Source organism: Pelophylax lessonae (assembly GCF_965119305.1).
Source record: "Pelophylax lessonae genome assembly, chromosome: 1".
Classification (NCBI taxonomy): Eukaryota; Metazoa; Chordata; class Amphibia; order Anura; family Ranidae; genus Pelophylax; species Pelophylax lessonae.
In genome coordinates this window covers 16,641,658-16,657,104 of record NC_138768.1, presented here as the reverse complement: position 1 = coordinate 16,657,104, position 15,447 = coordinate 16,641,658, and the positions used below count along the sequence as shown (strand labels likewise).

The following is a 15,447-nucleotide window of genomic DNA, read 5'->3' as shown; positions in this document are numbered from 1 at the left end:
TAAAAAAAGACACAAGTCCATCTGGCTCTACCATTAAAAAACAGTAAAAAACCCAACCATACAATCCCATATACACAATCCTATACCCGCATTGATGCAGAGGAAGATGGAAATACCCCAGCAAAGCATGATCCAATTTGCTACAGCAGGGGGAAAAAAATACTTCCGAATCCCCCGACAGGCAATCGGATATTCCCTGGATTGTTAAGATAGAGTTAATGCTTGTACTGATAGTTTTGTTGCTGTAACCTTTCTAATGAAAGACTTCTGACACTAGTACTAGGTGTCTATTTCTGTCTTCTGATTCAGAACATATGCTGTAGTATCCAGACCAATGAAGGGCCACCTTCTGCAAAGGTTAAGGTGTTTTCACCAAGGTATGCATGCTACATCATGTTAAACATCAGAAGCTTAGCTTTCTTACACTACTATATCTGAAGTTTTGCTCCTGAATAGTTTATATTGTTCTATATTATCTTAGGTCCCAAGGGGTCGATGCTCCGAGAAATGTCTTCCAGGGTTCAGAAAATCCATAAGAGAAGGATATCACCCATGTTGTTATAATTGTGCTCCATGTTCAGAAGGAGAAATATCAAACCAATCTGGTAAGCTTTATGTTTCTTTAGCTACTTGCCCTTTGTAAGGTTTTACCCACTTCATGGCCAGGCCATTTTTTGATATCCATATATACAGTGCCTTGCGAAAGTATTCGGGCCCTTGACCTTTGCGACCTTTTGCCACATTTCAGGCTTCAAACATAAAGATATATGTGAATAATCAACAACAAGTGGGACACAATCATGAAGTGGAACAAAATTTATTGGATATTTCAAACTTTGTTAAAAAATAAAAAAACTGAAAAATTGGGCGTGAAAAATTATTCAGCCCCTTTACTTTCACTGCAGCAAACTCTCTCCAGAAGTTCAGTGAGGATCTCTGAATGATCCAATGTTGACCTAAATGACTAATGATGATAAATAGAATCCATTTGTGTGTAATCAAGTCTCCGTATAAATGCACCTGCGCTGTGATAGTCTCAGAGGTCCGTTTAAAGCGCAGAGAGCATCATGAAGAACAAGGAACACACCAGGAAGGTCCAAGATACTGTTGTGGAGAAGTTTAAAGCCAGATTTGGATACAAAAAGATTTCCCAAGCTTTAAACATCCCAAGGAGCACTGTGCAAGCGATAATATTGAAATGGAAGGAGTATCAGACCACTGCAAATCTACGAAAACCTGGCCGTCCCTCTAAACTTTCAGCTCATGCAAGGAGAAGACTGATCAGAGATGCAGCCAAGAGGCCCATGATCACTCTGGATGAACTGCAGAGATCTACAGCTGAGGAGGGAGACTCTGTCCATAGGACAACAATCAGTCGTATACTGCACAAATCTGCCCTTTATGGAAGAGTAGCAAGAAGAAAGCCATTTCTTAAAGATATCCATAAAAAGTGTCGTTTAAAGTTTGCCACAAGCCACCTGGGAGACACCAAACATGGGGAAGAAGGTGCTCTGGTCAGATGAAACCAAAATCAAACTTTTTGGCAACAATGCAAAACGTTATGTTTGACGTAAAAGCAACACAGCTCATCACCCTGAACACACCATCCCCACTGTCAAACATGGTGGTGGCAGCATCATGGTTTGGGCCTGCTTTTCTTCAGCAGGGACAGGGAAGATGGTTAAAATTGATGGGAAGATGGATGGAGCCAAATACAGGACCATTCTGGAAGAAAACCTGATGGAGTCTGCAAAAGACCTGAGACTGGGACGGAGATTTGTCTTCCAACAAGACAATGATCCAAAACATAAAGCAAAATCTACAATGGAATGGTTCACAAATAAACATATCCAGGTGTTAGAATGGCCAAGTCAAAGTCCAGACCTGAATCCAATCGAGAATCTGTGGAAAGAACTGAAAACTGCTGTTCACAAACGCTCTCCATCCAACCTCACTGAGCTCGAGCTGTTTTGCAAGGAGGAATGGGCAAAAATTTCAGTCTCTCGATGTGCAAAACTGATAGAGACATACCCCAAGCGACTTACAGCTGTAATCGCAGCAAAAGGTGGCGCTACAAAGTATTAACTTAAGGGGGCTGAATAATTTTACACGCCCAATTTTTCAGTTTTTTATTTGTTAAAAAAGTTTGAAATATCCAATAAATTTCGTTGCACTTCATGATTGTGTCCCACTTGTTGATTCTTCAGAAAAAATTACAGTTTTATATCTTTATGTTTGAAGCCTGAAATGTGGCAAAAGTTTGCAAAGTTCAAGGGGGCCGAATACTTTCGCAAGGCACTGTATATATATTTCTGCTCTGCTTTAACTGGTAATAGTTTGGTTAGGCAACATTGTACTCAAATTACATTTTTATATATTTTTTTAACACAAGTAGAGCTTTCGTTTGGTGATATTTAATGACCACTGGGGTTTTTATTTCTTGCTATATTAAAGAAAAAAAAAGTATTAAATGTTTTTCTTTGTTTATGTTATCAAATTTTTCAAAGAAATAATCTTTCTTCATACATTTAGGACAGCATGTAGTCTGCTACATTCCTTTGGTAATAAAATATCAAATCAGTGTATATTACTTAGTTTGTGTGAAAGTTATAGAGTCTACAAACTATGGTATATACAGTATTTTTGAATATTTGATCAATTCCGGCGTACTGATGGAGGATCTCATTTCTTGAGTCCCTAAAATGCAAGGACAGTACAAATGCTGCACAAATTACCCCTTTTTAGAAAGTAGACAGTCTAAGGTATGTGTTCAGGGATTTTTTTTGTTTTTTACAGTGTCATTGCTTATGTAGCACTACTCCCGGGGGAGCCGCTTGAAGCGGGTTCCCCTGGGTTACCCATAGCAACAACTTAGCAATTCAAAGTACTTTAAGCTTTTGGCTCAGTCAGAAAACAGTCCAGGGGATGTTGGTTTGTTGTTGGTTTTATTTTAGAACTTGGATAAGAGAAGGGATGAGTGGGATACAGTAATCCCCCGCTACATCGCGGTTCAGTTTTTGCGGTCCCGGTAATTCGCGGTTTTTTTTGTAATGTTATTTTACTATATAAATCATTAAAAATGAAATATTTTTGTGTTTTCCATAGCTCTTGCTCTGTCTCTCAGTATCTTTTATGTGTTTAAATGAGTTTCTATTGTTTTAAAAGTGTGTTTAAAGACCTTAAAATGCTTCTACACGTACAGTGACAGTAAAAAAACATGCCTACAATGCATTTTAATAGGGTTTTCCTATTTCGCGGAATTTCACTTTTCGCGGCTGGGTCCGGAACGTAACCCCCGCAATGGAGGGGGGTTTACTGTACTCCAACTGGATGAACTATGCACAATTTTAGGACTTCTAGCTATGTTGAGTGCAGCAAGGCCACTGCTTCACCTTGCCACTGTAGTGAAGTATTTGTTAAGCGAACTGTATAGTAAATTACTCTTCAGGGCCCCACTTGGCACCCCCTTTACCCCTTCTCTTCAGGGTTCTACTTGGCACCCCCTTTACTCTTGCATACTGTGTGAGCTGACCTTCTATCCTCTGACTTCTCTGGAGTGGTTCCCCTTCCTAGGCGGACCCCTTGGCAAGCCCCCTGGTACTCACGGACACTGTTTTTCCCAGATGACTCTGCCAGCAGCTCCACCGTCAGCTTTCCAGGATCCTTCAGACTCAGCTCCACACCTGACTCACCAGGCCGACTCCCTATGACCACCTTCCTCAGGCAGCAGGAGGAGAGACAGCCATTACCCTCCTCTTGAGACTCTGCTTGCCGCCAAAGACGCCCTGTCACATTGGCTTTTATGGTCAAACCCAGGATGCACTGCGGTAGTGCCCTCCTACTGGAACTGCCACAAAAGCCTGTTTGCCACTGGCCAGGTTTCCTCCACTGTCCAACAGGCTTCCCTTTTGGATACAGTGGGGACACTCCCTCAGATCAAGTGACTCAAACCTGGACACATGCAACAGGCATGACTAACAGATCAGGCTCCCCTGATAAGCAGATGGAGCATAATAATGCCTATTCCTAGCACCTATCTAGGAGGGTGCTACACTTATACAGTGATTATCTGTAGTCATGAATGGCTTAACATTCATGAACAGCATGCATATGGTTGTGATCTGTGAATGGCTACAGTTAGTCACATGGTGCAGGTAGCCAGGTACCATGTGATTGCTGTGGGCCAATCACAGATCACAACCGTAATAAAGCTGTTCATGAATGGAAATCCATGTATGACAGTTTTTTCACACTGTTAACATGTGATCACTATGACCAATGATAGACCAATCTGGGATGGACACAGATGCCACGGGAGTGGTGCCCCTAACCCAGAAAAAGCTGGATGACGTACATATATGTGACCCAGCCTGCTCATGCTGCTTGCCTGCAGTACAGTATATGTACATTGGCTGGGCCACAAATAGAATAAAACTCTGATATATTGAATTCGAAAATTTGAACTTTTAAATTCTATTAGAGTGATTCTTTAACCACTTTACTCTTTGCAGGCTGAACATATCCCTAAATTGTATGAAATCAATGATTACTGATGGTGCCTTCCTGACATTTTTTGGGGAAAGATTGCTATACTTTTCTTCTACCTCTGACCCTTCTGGGAGTGTTGGAGGCTTTCTCAAGCAAGAAACGGGAAACAGTTTCCTCCAACTGTCTGCCTGAGAAAGCCTCCAACACTTTTGCAAAGAAATGGTTTGGAAACTATTACACTGAAGAGACCAAAGGTGGTAAAATAAGGGAATTTCATTTTTACATACACATGTTAAGGTTACAGATAGTGTCATGGCCATTACAGAGGCTGAAGGCTCTTTTATTTTCAGTAGGTCATCATCACACTTTGTTAATGACTAAAGTTTTCTTGAGATATTTTCCATAAATATTGTTCCAAAGTTTTCTTTTGTTTTGTATGGCTTTGAATTCATATTTCATATTATATCTAAACTCCAATAAAAACTTTAGGGTAAATTAGCAAATTACTGAAAAAAATAATCAATACTGTCAAATAGTTGCATTCTCGGTGTACCGTGCCTGATGTTGTTTTCACTTATTTTTATTCTACAGACAGTAAAATCTGCAAGAAATGTCCTGATAATGAATGGCCTAACAAAGCTAAAAATATTTGTATTGACAAGGTCAATGAGTATTTATCATACGAGGAGGATATTCTAGTTTTATTTTTTTCTGTATCTTCAGTCATGTTTGCTACAACATCTCTCCTTATACTTGGACTATTTTTTTGGTTTCGGAGCACTCCCATAGTCAGAGCCAATAACCGGAACCTCAGCTTCATTCTGCTCTTCTCCCTCATACTGAGTTCCCTCTCTGTATTCCTCTTCCTTGGCCGTCCTGTGGATATTACCTGTATGCTGCAACAAGTCTCCTTTGGAGTTCCCTTCACCATCTCAGCATCTTCTATCCTAGCCAAAACCATCATGATCTTCATTGCTTTTAGATCCACCAGACCTGGAAGCTCTTGTAGACAATGGGTGGGAGTCAAACTTCCCAATACAGTCATGTTATTCTGCTCATCCATTCAGGTTATGAATTGCATTCTCTGGTTGTCCATCTCTCCACCATTTCAGGAGAATGACATGGACTCCTATCCTGGGAAGATCATCATTCAGTGTAATGAAGGGTCAGTTATCGGGTTCTACTCTATGTTGGGATATATGGGGTTTCTGGCAGCTTTGAGTTTTGTTCTGGCTTTCATGGTGAGGACATTACCGGACAGTTTTAATGAAGCCAAGTACATCACCTTCAGCATGCTGGTGTTCTGCAGTGTCTGGATTGCCATGATCCCGGCCTATCTGAGCACCAGAGGGAAATACATGGTGGCTGTGGAGATATTCGCCATACTGACCTCCAGTGCTGGAATATTATTGTGTATGTTTTCTCCAAAACTCTACATTTTACTTTTAAAACCTGAGCTGAACACAAGGAAAACAATGCTGAGTAAAAGTTAGTTGTACATGTACATGTAACACATGTAACACATTGGTTCACTGTATAATTCTGTAGACCAGATTAAACAAGTTAAGTCATTGCTACATCCTCATCATCGTCATCATTATGATTTTTTGGGTATATTAACTTTTTTTGTCTGCCTGTTGTACACAAGTGAATGGAAGGCGGATGTTAAAAGATGGGATGCTATTTTAGAGCTTAATTTTTTCTTGCTCTTCATGCCCCCTAGCATGCACAAGCAAAGTACTGTGGTAATGAAAAGAACAACACCGCTCCAGGCGATGTAATCCCTTCTCTGAAGGGCAGGTGCCAGTCCAGTCCGCGGTCTGAATACAATAAGCAAAATGTGTAAATAGGTGACCTCACTCCATATCCAATTTAGGTTATGATTAAGCAAATTTCTTAGTGAAACATGCCAACCATGCTGCTTTTGTCTTCATGTATCGTGTTTTCCTGATGTCTTATATGGATTTTATGGAATAAAGCTTTATTGTCTCTGAAGATTGGAGTGCGGTCATCTCTTTGCAAGCAAAGTACTGTGACTGCACTATTGATTGGATGGTGCTGATAACAAAAAATGGTGTGATCAATCAAAGCAGAAAACAAAAGAAATAGAGCGCACACCGCCCTAGTGTAACACCATTTAATGAAAATAATTAAAGCCATAAAAACAGACCCCACACCTCCAAAACGTTGTCCTTAGCAACCCCATGAATGTCATGTACTGGGTCCTGATCGGGGATCTCCCCTCTGTGTAACCGCACTGTCGGCTACAGCATCCGGCTCTTGGAGAGTGTGCAGCGGCGGCTGGACGGTGCGCAGGTGCACCGCATTGAGTTACCTTGAGTCATCTGAGGTGGTTGGCTTAGCCGGACGTTATCCACTCACTAGTGCGGGAACGAACAGCTGAGCCACCGGCCAGGAGGAGAGAACCCTGCATACATCAGATCGGGGGATATCATTTCCATGCATGACAATACACATGTTTGTGAGTACCTGTTTTTATGGCTTTAATTATTTTCATTAAATGGTGTTACACTAGGGCGTTGTGCGCTCTGTTTCTTTTGTTTTCTGCTTAGTTTCTCTGCCTCCCATCCCATGGAGGGTTAAGAGAGCTGCCACGCTTTTTCTTATGTGTTTCACCACTGGCCATACTACAAGGTTCCCCAGCTTGAGAATGAATCTCCAGGATCTGTGCAGGGACTGGTAATGTGTTTCTCTTTTGTGACCAATCAAAGCATCATGTATCATATAGCTCTTACTGCGCTAACTGACATACATATGAAAAGCTGCTAGAACATCAACCGATATGTAGCTGTCTAAAAGATATTACGAAAAGTGCAGCACTAAACAATGACTGATACAATCCAAATGACAGTGTATCAAAAAATAAAAAGGTAAGGGGCAGTGACTGGACGTCAGCAGCGCTGGACGCTCTGTCTCTGAGCTCCAACCCACCAGAGTTTTAATTTGCAGCCATCCACGCAGCTAGAGCAGGGATACCCTACAAAAACATCCCTACAGAGAGTACATCCATCGGGCCCCATCATAGCACCACTGTTTTGCATCCAGCGGGCCAGATCTACCCGCGGCAGGACCTGGGGCCTACTCCGGGACCGCCGCCATCGCTCTCCAGCGCTACCAGTGACCGGCATCAGCGGGCTGGGTAAGACCTCTCTCCCCCATCTGGGCTATCTCACCCATCCAAACCACCCACGATATCCCCACATCACGGGGAGATTACGGCAAATACCTAAGCATCCCCTGCCTAGGCCCGCCGAGGCCGGCCGCCATCTTGGATCCGGCCACACGATCCAGAAGACAGCCCAGACCCCCCCAGGGACTCTCCACTTCTGACCCACATCTGTGACAGGCCTCTTCACTCCACTGCAGTTTTCCTACCACTGCTTTCACTCCACTATATCTGGCCCTCATTGAATCCCTATTCTGTGTAGAACACTGTTGCATTCTACAGACTGTGCCATATAAGCTCCTGTCAGCGCAGCATTATAACCCAGGCTGCATACAGCCCTATCCACTGGCCAGAAAAAGAGGCACCTGCTGATCTAGCAGACCCCATGCCGCTATAATTTTGCCATATCCTGGAAGAGAACATCCGGACCCACGTACTTTGCAGCTACCCACTCAAGCAGACACGAGGTATACCTCACCTCCATATACCCGCAATGTCTCGCCGCTCCAGGAGGGACCATAAGCTCCAAAAAATGTCAGGGTTCTTCACCCCCGTCCGCAGAGGACTCTCCCAAGATGGCTGCGAGAGACAGCACCCACATACAGGGGACGGCCCTCTTGCTGCACCGACTTTTGTATTTGATCCAGCAGCCGCAGTGAACGATGAAAGCAGGGAACATGGGGGTAACTCAACCCCACCTTCTCCTAGCACAAGTAGCCCTGCGAAATCAAGGCTGAGAAAATAAACCAGGCAGGAAGATTCTACAGAACCCTGCATGGGCACAAACAGTCCACAGGAACCAAATACACAGGACAACCCTATCGCATCCTTCCCCACAGTGGGACAACCCATGTCTGACATAATTATGAAAGATATGCTCCTTTCTCTTCATTCTTCTCTATTTTCTATTTTTGTTTTCAAAATTGAAAAGCTGACATACAAGAAATAGGCCAAAGGGTGAACGATTTGGAAGAATCTGTGAGCCTCTGCATGAATTCCTATAATAATGTGGTTGATGCCCATGATTCTCACTCTGAAGTAATCGCATGGCTTAAATCCAAAGTTGCAGACCTTGAAGATCGATCGAGACGCAACAACCTAAAATTAAGGGGCATCCCTGAAACAGTACACACTTCACAACTCCCACATTATGTTAAAGACCTGTTCCAAGCAGTGGCTCCTGCGCTCAACCCACATGACCTTACAGTCAACAGGATTCATCAGGTCCCAAAACCTGCTTTTCTGCCACGAGAGACCCCTAGGCACGTCCTAATGAAATTACACTATTATCAAGCTAAAGAAACAATCCTAGAAGCATTCAGAAAAAAAGATCAACTACCGGAACTAGCTTTATCTCTGCAGGTCCTACCTATTCTTTCTGCCTACACCCTATGGAAAAGGAAGAATCTTCTCTCAGTAACTAAGGCCTTGAGAAACCATAACATAGGCTACCAGTGGAAATACCCTGCAATGCTAAAAATAACAAAAGACGGATCAACCTCCATCATATCCTCCCTCGAGGAAGGCCTCAGCCCTCTAACCGAGTGGAAGATCATCCCAGAAGATCCTCCCACAGCTGCATCACAACACCAGGGTGCTCGCCCACAAAGAAATAGAAATCCCGTCAGGGATGGACACAGTGAACATTACAAGTAAAGGTGAGCAGCAGGCCCTGATCCGAACCAACCTTATCTAGAGGCTGTTCTCTTTCTGAAGAAATACTTCCATTTTCCTACCGGACTGAACTTACTCTAATACCCCCAGACATCTTTAGCAGATATTCTGCAAATATGGTTCAAGTTTTGAACTTTTTTATTAATCCTCCTGATCTTCTTCTCTACCTTCTTGCTACTGGCTCTCTCCCTACCTTCACAAGACTCTCAAACAGCATCCAAAGGCACTTCTTCCTCTACTCCGTCTGCCAGGAATTGGGTAGCAAAACCTCCTGATCCTTTTAGCCATACCATCTCTTATTACCTCTCTTATAACCTCCCATCAATCAAGGACCTCTGCACACCAATTGAGGTTGAACTGCATATAGTCTACAATTCCTCTTTTACGATTCTAGCCATCTGGAAATGGTACATCGACTCTCATACTCATCCTTCTTTCCAACCACATGCCACTTAAACTGCTTTCGGTGAATGCCCGTGGCCTTAACCACCCGACCGAGAGACTAGCTATATGGAAAGAAGCAAAGAAAATCGACGCGGACATAGTCATTGCTCAAGAGACGCACTTTAAAATCAGCGCAACTCCGAAATACCAACACAAGGACTTCCAACACATTTTTTTGTCTGAATTCACGTCCAAGAAACGTGGTGTCCTCATAGCCATCCGGAACACTGTAACATATTCCCTCCACTCATCGGTAATCGATGATGGGGGCAGGTATGTAATTCTGGTATGTACAATAGACTCCATTTTATACACCATTGTCGGGGTATACGCACCTAATACGAAGCAAACTATGTTTTTTCGCAAACTGTTTAAATGTATATCACGCCACAAACGTGGCAGCCTAATGATATGCGGAGATATGAACTCCATTTTGGACCCTGATCTTGACTCTACATCCCAAAAGTGGCATAGAGCTTCTCCCCTGGCCACTATGTTGCACTCGGAGGACCTCTATGATGCCTGGCGTTGCCTTCACGCCTCAGAAAGGGATTATTCATACCACTCCCCTAGATTCAATATATACTCCCGAATCGACTTATGCCTAGTAGATAAGTGGCTTTTGCAAAAAGTCTCCCGCATTACAATCAAAGATATAACATGGTCAGACCATGCTCCACTATGCATCTCCATTGAGAAATAACCCCCAGGCCCAATTTCCAGAGTTTGGCGCTGCAACCACCAACTTATTAGAGACAAACTTACTGGTAAGGAGCTTAAAACGCAACTTACCAACTACTTTCAAGTAAATGACACTTCCAACACAGATATTTTTTCTCTTTGGAATGCCCATAAGGCGTTTATGAGGGGGCTCTTAATACAACTTGATACAACTAGGAGCGAGGGCTAAAAGAAACTACAGTAAAAAATTTCAAGATACCTTGAGCAACCTCCAAACACTAGAGACACAAAACAAACTACATCCCGACCCAGCCATTCCACCGAAACTCCACACCCTATGCACGCAGCTTCGTTCCATGCTCTTAGAAAAACACGCTAAACTGTTAAACTACCTAAAACTCCAATACTATTCTCAGCACAACAAAGCTGGTAAATTTTTAGCCTCCCGCCTTAAAACCCGTAGGATAAAATCAAAAATCCAGCATGTATTCCACCCGATCCACAAGACAAAATTAACAAATCCACAACATATTGCAGATGCTTTCGCCACCTACTATGAAACGCTCTATAACATTAATGGTGTCAGCTCTCGCTCTCCACAGTTTAGGCGTGGGAGACGCAGATGATATGGTAAACGATACAGAAACAGGGGCATGGTCCGACCATGTGATAGGGGAGATCTCGGAATCCACGGCCCTCCTAGGAATCGCACAGTCAGTCAAAATCACATCAATTCGGGCATAGGTATTGTGGACAGCAGAATGATGCGAGTATTCCCTGTCAGAGGGGTGGTGGCATCTCCACACGTCGAACAGTTCGTTTTTATGAATAAAACCCTGCAGGGACGCTTGTTGCCTGGTGGAGGTGGAGGAGGAGTCCAAAAGCCTGTCTGGTGGCAGGTAAAAGTCTCCGCACAAAATCAAAGGGCCCTTCTGGGCAGAGCGTATCGTTTTAATGGTACGGTTCAAAAAGTGGAGTTGTCGCACATTAGGTGCATAGATTGAGGCAATAGTCTCAGTAAAGCCGTCAATGTAACCAATCACCACTAGGTACCTCCCATTTGGATCTACAATGGAGGAAACAAGATTAAAGTCCAGTGACTTATGTAGTGCTATTAGCACACCTTTCCTCTTTTTAGGACAAGAGGCAGTGTATACTGCAGGAAAATCCTTGTGTGAGCAAGTAGGTGCATGGGTATCCAAGAAATGGGTCTCTTGCACGCAGACGATCTGTACTTTGTGTTCAGTCGCTGTCTTCCACAGCGAGGCCCGCTTGGCCGGATGGTTCAAACCGTTAACATTCATTGACAGAATTCTAACTGTCATTGAAGACTAAGGGCCAGTGTGTGGTGTAGCTACTCACAGTTAAGATGATATAGGACACAGGTGGTGCCGAACTAGGAAGTCCGTGGAGGGCAGGTCCGGGTAGCGGCCGAAGAGATGCTGAAGACTTGTGGTCGCATGAAGATCTCGGAAGTTGTAGATTGTTCGGTGAGCTTGTGCATACATAGTAGTCTGAAAAAAAAAAGGGAAGTTCCTGCTTGCAGGGAGGGAGAGGAGCAGAAAATAGAACAGTCCAGCTTGAAAAAGAAAATAACAAATACAAACAAAACAAAGCGGAGACTATCGGCAAGAAAGCCATCTCCTGGTGGGGTGAAACAGTTTTTCAGCCAAACAGGCTAGGTGGCTCCAGGCACAATTGCTATGATAGCCTAGCATCCAAAGTGGTGTTATTGAGGGGATCAAACAGAAGGGTCAGGCTTCAGGGGGGTTGCGTTGGGGCACTGCAGACCACTGTTGGGGTACCCTGCTTGGGGCCCTGTGGGCATCCGCCGGGGGTGCGACTCCGGGGATAATACCCCATAACTTCAACAAGTCCAGTCCCCTTTGCAGACTTGTAATGGTGTGCGAGGCACCATCCCTATCAACTATAATCTTGGAGGGATGCTTCCATTTATAGGGAAGGTTATGATTGCGGAGAGCTTTGGTGATAGTGGACAGCTGTCTCCTCATATCCAGGGTGTGCTTAGATAGATCTGCAAATATCTGGATGCCAGAGTACGGATCCGGAAATCGACCGAGTTGCCTCGATTTCTGTAAGATTGATTCTTTGATATGGTAGAAATGCACCCTCAGGAGGGTGTCACGAGGAACCTGCTGGGAAAGGAATGGTGGCTTCGGTACCCTGTGGATGCGATCAATGGTAAGATCAAGAGCGGTCGCCTCAGGGATAAGTGTAGTAAATAGCTCCAGAGCAAATTTGTGTAGCTCTGCTGGCGGAACAGACTCAGGGATGCCCCGGATTTTCAAGTTATTGCGTCTGGAGCGATCCCCTAGATCTGCGATTTTGGCTTTTATCCACTGGCGTTCTGTGACATTTTCCTCGTGGACTTCTACAAGGTCGTTGACCGTGGTAACCATATCGGTCATGGAAGATTCTACATTATGTACTCTATCACCCAATGAGTGGATCTCAGAGGTCAGTCTGTTAGCAAGCGCCATTATGTCGGCTTGCAGGGATGTATGGAATGTATACATCATTTCTTTAAGGGCAGTGTCCATTATAGGCTTGCCTTGGGTAGGGAAATCTGCAATAGGGGAAGGTCCCAAGAAGGCTGGCGCCATCGAGGTGCGGCCTGTGAGCAAGGCCCGGTTCTGCGGGTCCAGTCTAAGCTTAGACTTGGCGGGGCTGCTGCAAGAGGGGCTGGATGGCTCTGGGGTGCAGGGAGACACAGTACCTGGATCGGTGCGGTCCCCGAGAGGATTATCATCAGGCAAGTCCGAGTAGTGCGCCCGCCGCTGCTCCGGAGCAGCAAGGCCCGAGCCGCCGGCGCCATCTTGTCGACTGCTCCAGGACGGCGGCGGGAAGAAGGCCGTGAGTTTTTTCGGCCCCTTGTCTTTCTTCCTCTTCCCCGACATGGCTGCAGATGCAGGACAGTGTAGAAAGGCTGTCGAGAGCTGGATGGCGGCTGTTGCTGCATGGATGTCGCTGGATTCAATGCGCCTGGAGCCGGAGCAGAGGATCAGGAGTCCATCTAGGTCCCGCGCTGGCCACGCCCCCCACGCCCCCCACGCTCTATAACATTAAAAACGATGTTACGATTGTCCAACCTTCTCAGGACAATATAAACAATTTTTTAACCGGCCTCAAACTCCCCTCCCTCACCAAAAACCATTTGGAGGAACTAAATCAACCTTTCTCCCCTGACAAAGTTCTCAAAATAGTAAAATATCTACCATGTGGTAAGTCTCCCTGGCCCAGACGGCTTCACAGCCGAATATTACCAAACCGTTTCCCCTACCCTTATCACTCACATGGCACATGTGTTTTTTTTTTTCCATAAACGATTTTTATTGAAAATGATAAGCCGAACAATATACAAAGAAAAACATATTGAGAGTAAGTGCTCCCACAGTGTATCAGGTCAATAGAAGGCATGGTAACTCGTGAATTCACATGTAAACAGACACAATGAATTATAATATAATACATGCTGTGTAAACGCAATACAGGAGAGAAAAACACGAAAAAGGGAATCGAGACCACAATAAGTCATAATGATGAGGTAGGGTGAAATGGCACATGTGTTTAACACAGCTGCAAACCGCCAAAGCTTCCCGCAAGAAATGCTGGGAGCCCACATTGTGACCATTCCCACACCGGGGAAGAGTCCAGACTGTCCGGCCAACTTTAGGCCTATCTCACTGGACATGAAGATATATGCCAAAGCACTAGCTAAGAGACTAGAAAAAATACTCCCCTTTCTAATACAACCAGATTAGTCTGGATTCATCACCGGCAGGCAAGCGTCTGATGCCACCAGGCGGATTCTGATCGTGATGCACTACGCGAAGCGCAATCTGACGCCTTCTCTGCTCCTCTCAATAGATGCGGAGAAGGCCTTCGATAGAATCCACAATTCCTAAAAACATTTGGATTCCAAGGCACAATCCTTGCACTCTACTTCTCCCTGCTGGAGGAAGATTTCTGTAATTGTTGTCCATCACTAATCCCCCTCTCTGTGTGGGCCCCCCTGTGTGCTAGGGCCCCCTAGAAGAGGGCTGGTGGTCCCCCCTATCAGCGGCCCTGCCTCCCTGTCAGCCCAGGTGTCTACCAACAGTCTACTTTCAAGCACAAGACAAGGATGCCCATTGTCATAGACAATATTCAATCTGGTAATTGAACCCCTTGCTGAAAAAATCAGTTCCCACTCACAAATCTCAGGTTTTAACTTTGGGGGCAGCTCGCACATCATCAACCTTTTCGCAGATGATGTCATCCTTATGTTGACTGATCCCCTAACAACACTCCCGCACGTCCATGACATACTATCCTCATTTGGTGCCATATCCTTTTATAAGGTAAACCACTCCAAGTCTCTTGTTCTAAATATGAATATTCCTATGTCAATGAAACAGATACTCCAACTGACCTTCCCATACACCTGGGCTGAAAAAGGCATCCCATACCTGGGAATCACACTTACCTCCTCTTACTCTAACTTATGTGATGAAAACTACAGGCCGTTTATCACGAAAATAGAAACCCAACTAAAAAAGATGTCAAAAGTAGAGCTTTCCTGTATGGGGAGACTCACTGCCTATAAAATGCAAATCCTATCTCAGACCCTCTATGTTTTCCATTCCTTACCAATTCCTGTCAAACCAAACTACCTACGCACCCTTCTTCTCAACTTCGAACGTTTATTTGGCAGGGCAAAAGAGCTCGCAGTCTCACTTATCAAACACAAATCCTTTGGTGGAATGGGCATGGTGGACTTACAAGATTACTGACTGCGATCCATCTAGACCAATTGAAATACTGGTTCAGGGCCTCCAACATCCCCCAGTGGATTGAAATTGAGAAAAATCTCCTTAAAACTACCTCCCTAAGCTCCCTACTGTATGCAGACACATGGCGACCCCTCACACTAACCAACTTTCCCCCGACGACGATAGCTTCAGTCACTGCAT

General features: G+C 44.5%; 2 protein-coding genes across 2 annotated transcripts in view; one reads left to right on the top strand and one right to left on the bottom strand.

Annotated features, from left to right (window-relative positions):
• Positions 1 to 5,981, top strand: part of LOC309561190 (vomeronasal type-2 receptor 26-like) — a gene marked incomplete at both ends in the record, with an annotated part of 64,119 nt that extends 58,138 nt beyond the window's left edge. Inside the window, one exon of the mRNA XM_082264951.1 lies at positions 5,080 to 5,981. Within this exon, the coding sequence (XP_082121077.1) occupies positions 5,080 to 5,981 (902 nt within the window). The remainder of the gene's footprint in view (positions 1 to 5,079) is intronic.
• Positions 1 to 15,447, bottom strand: part of LOC309566744 (vomeronasal type-2 receptor 26-like) — a gene marked incomplete at its 3' end in the record, with an annotated part of 381,835 nt that overhangs the window by 265,658 nt on the left and 100,730 nt on the right. The gene's annotated exons all lie outside the window — the stretch shown is intronic.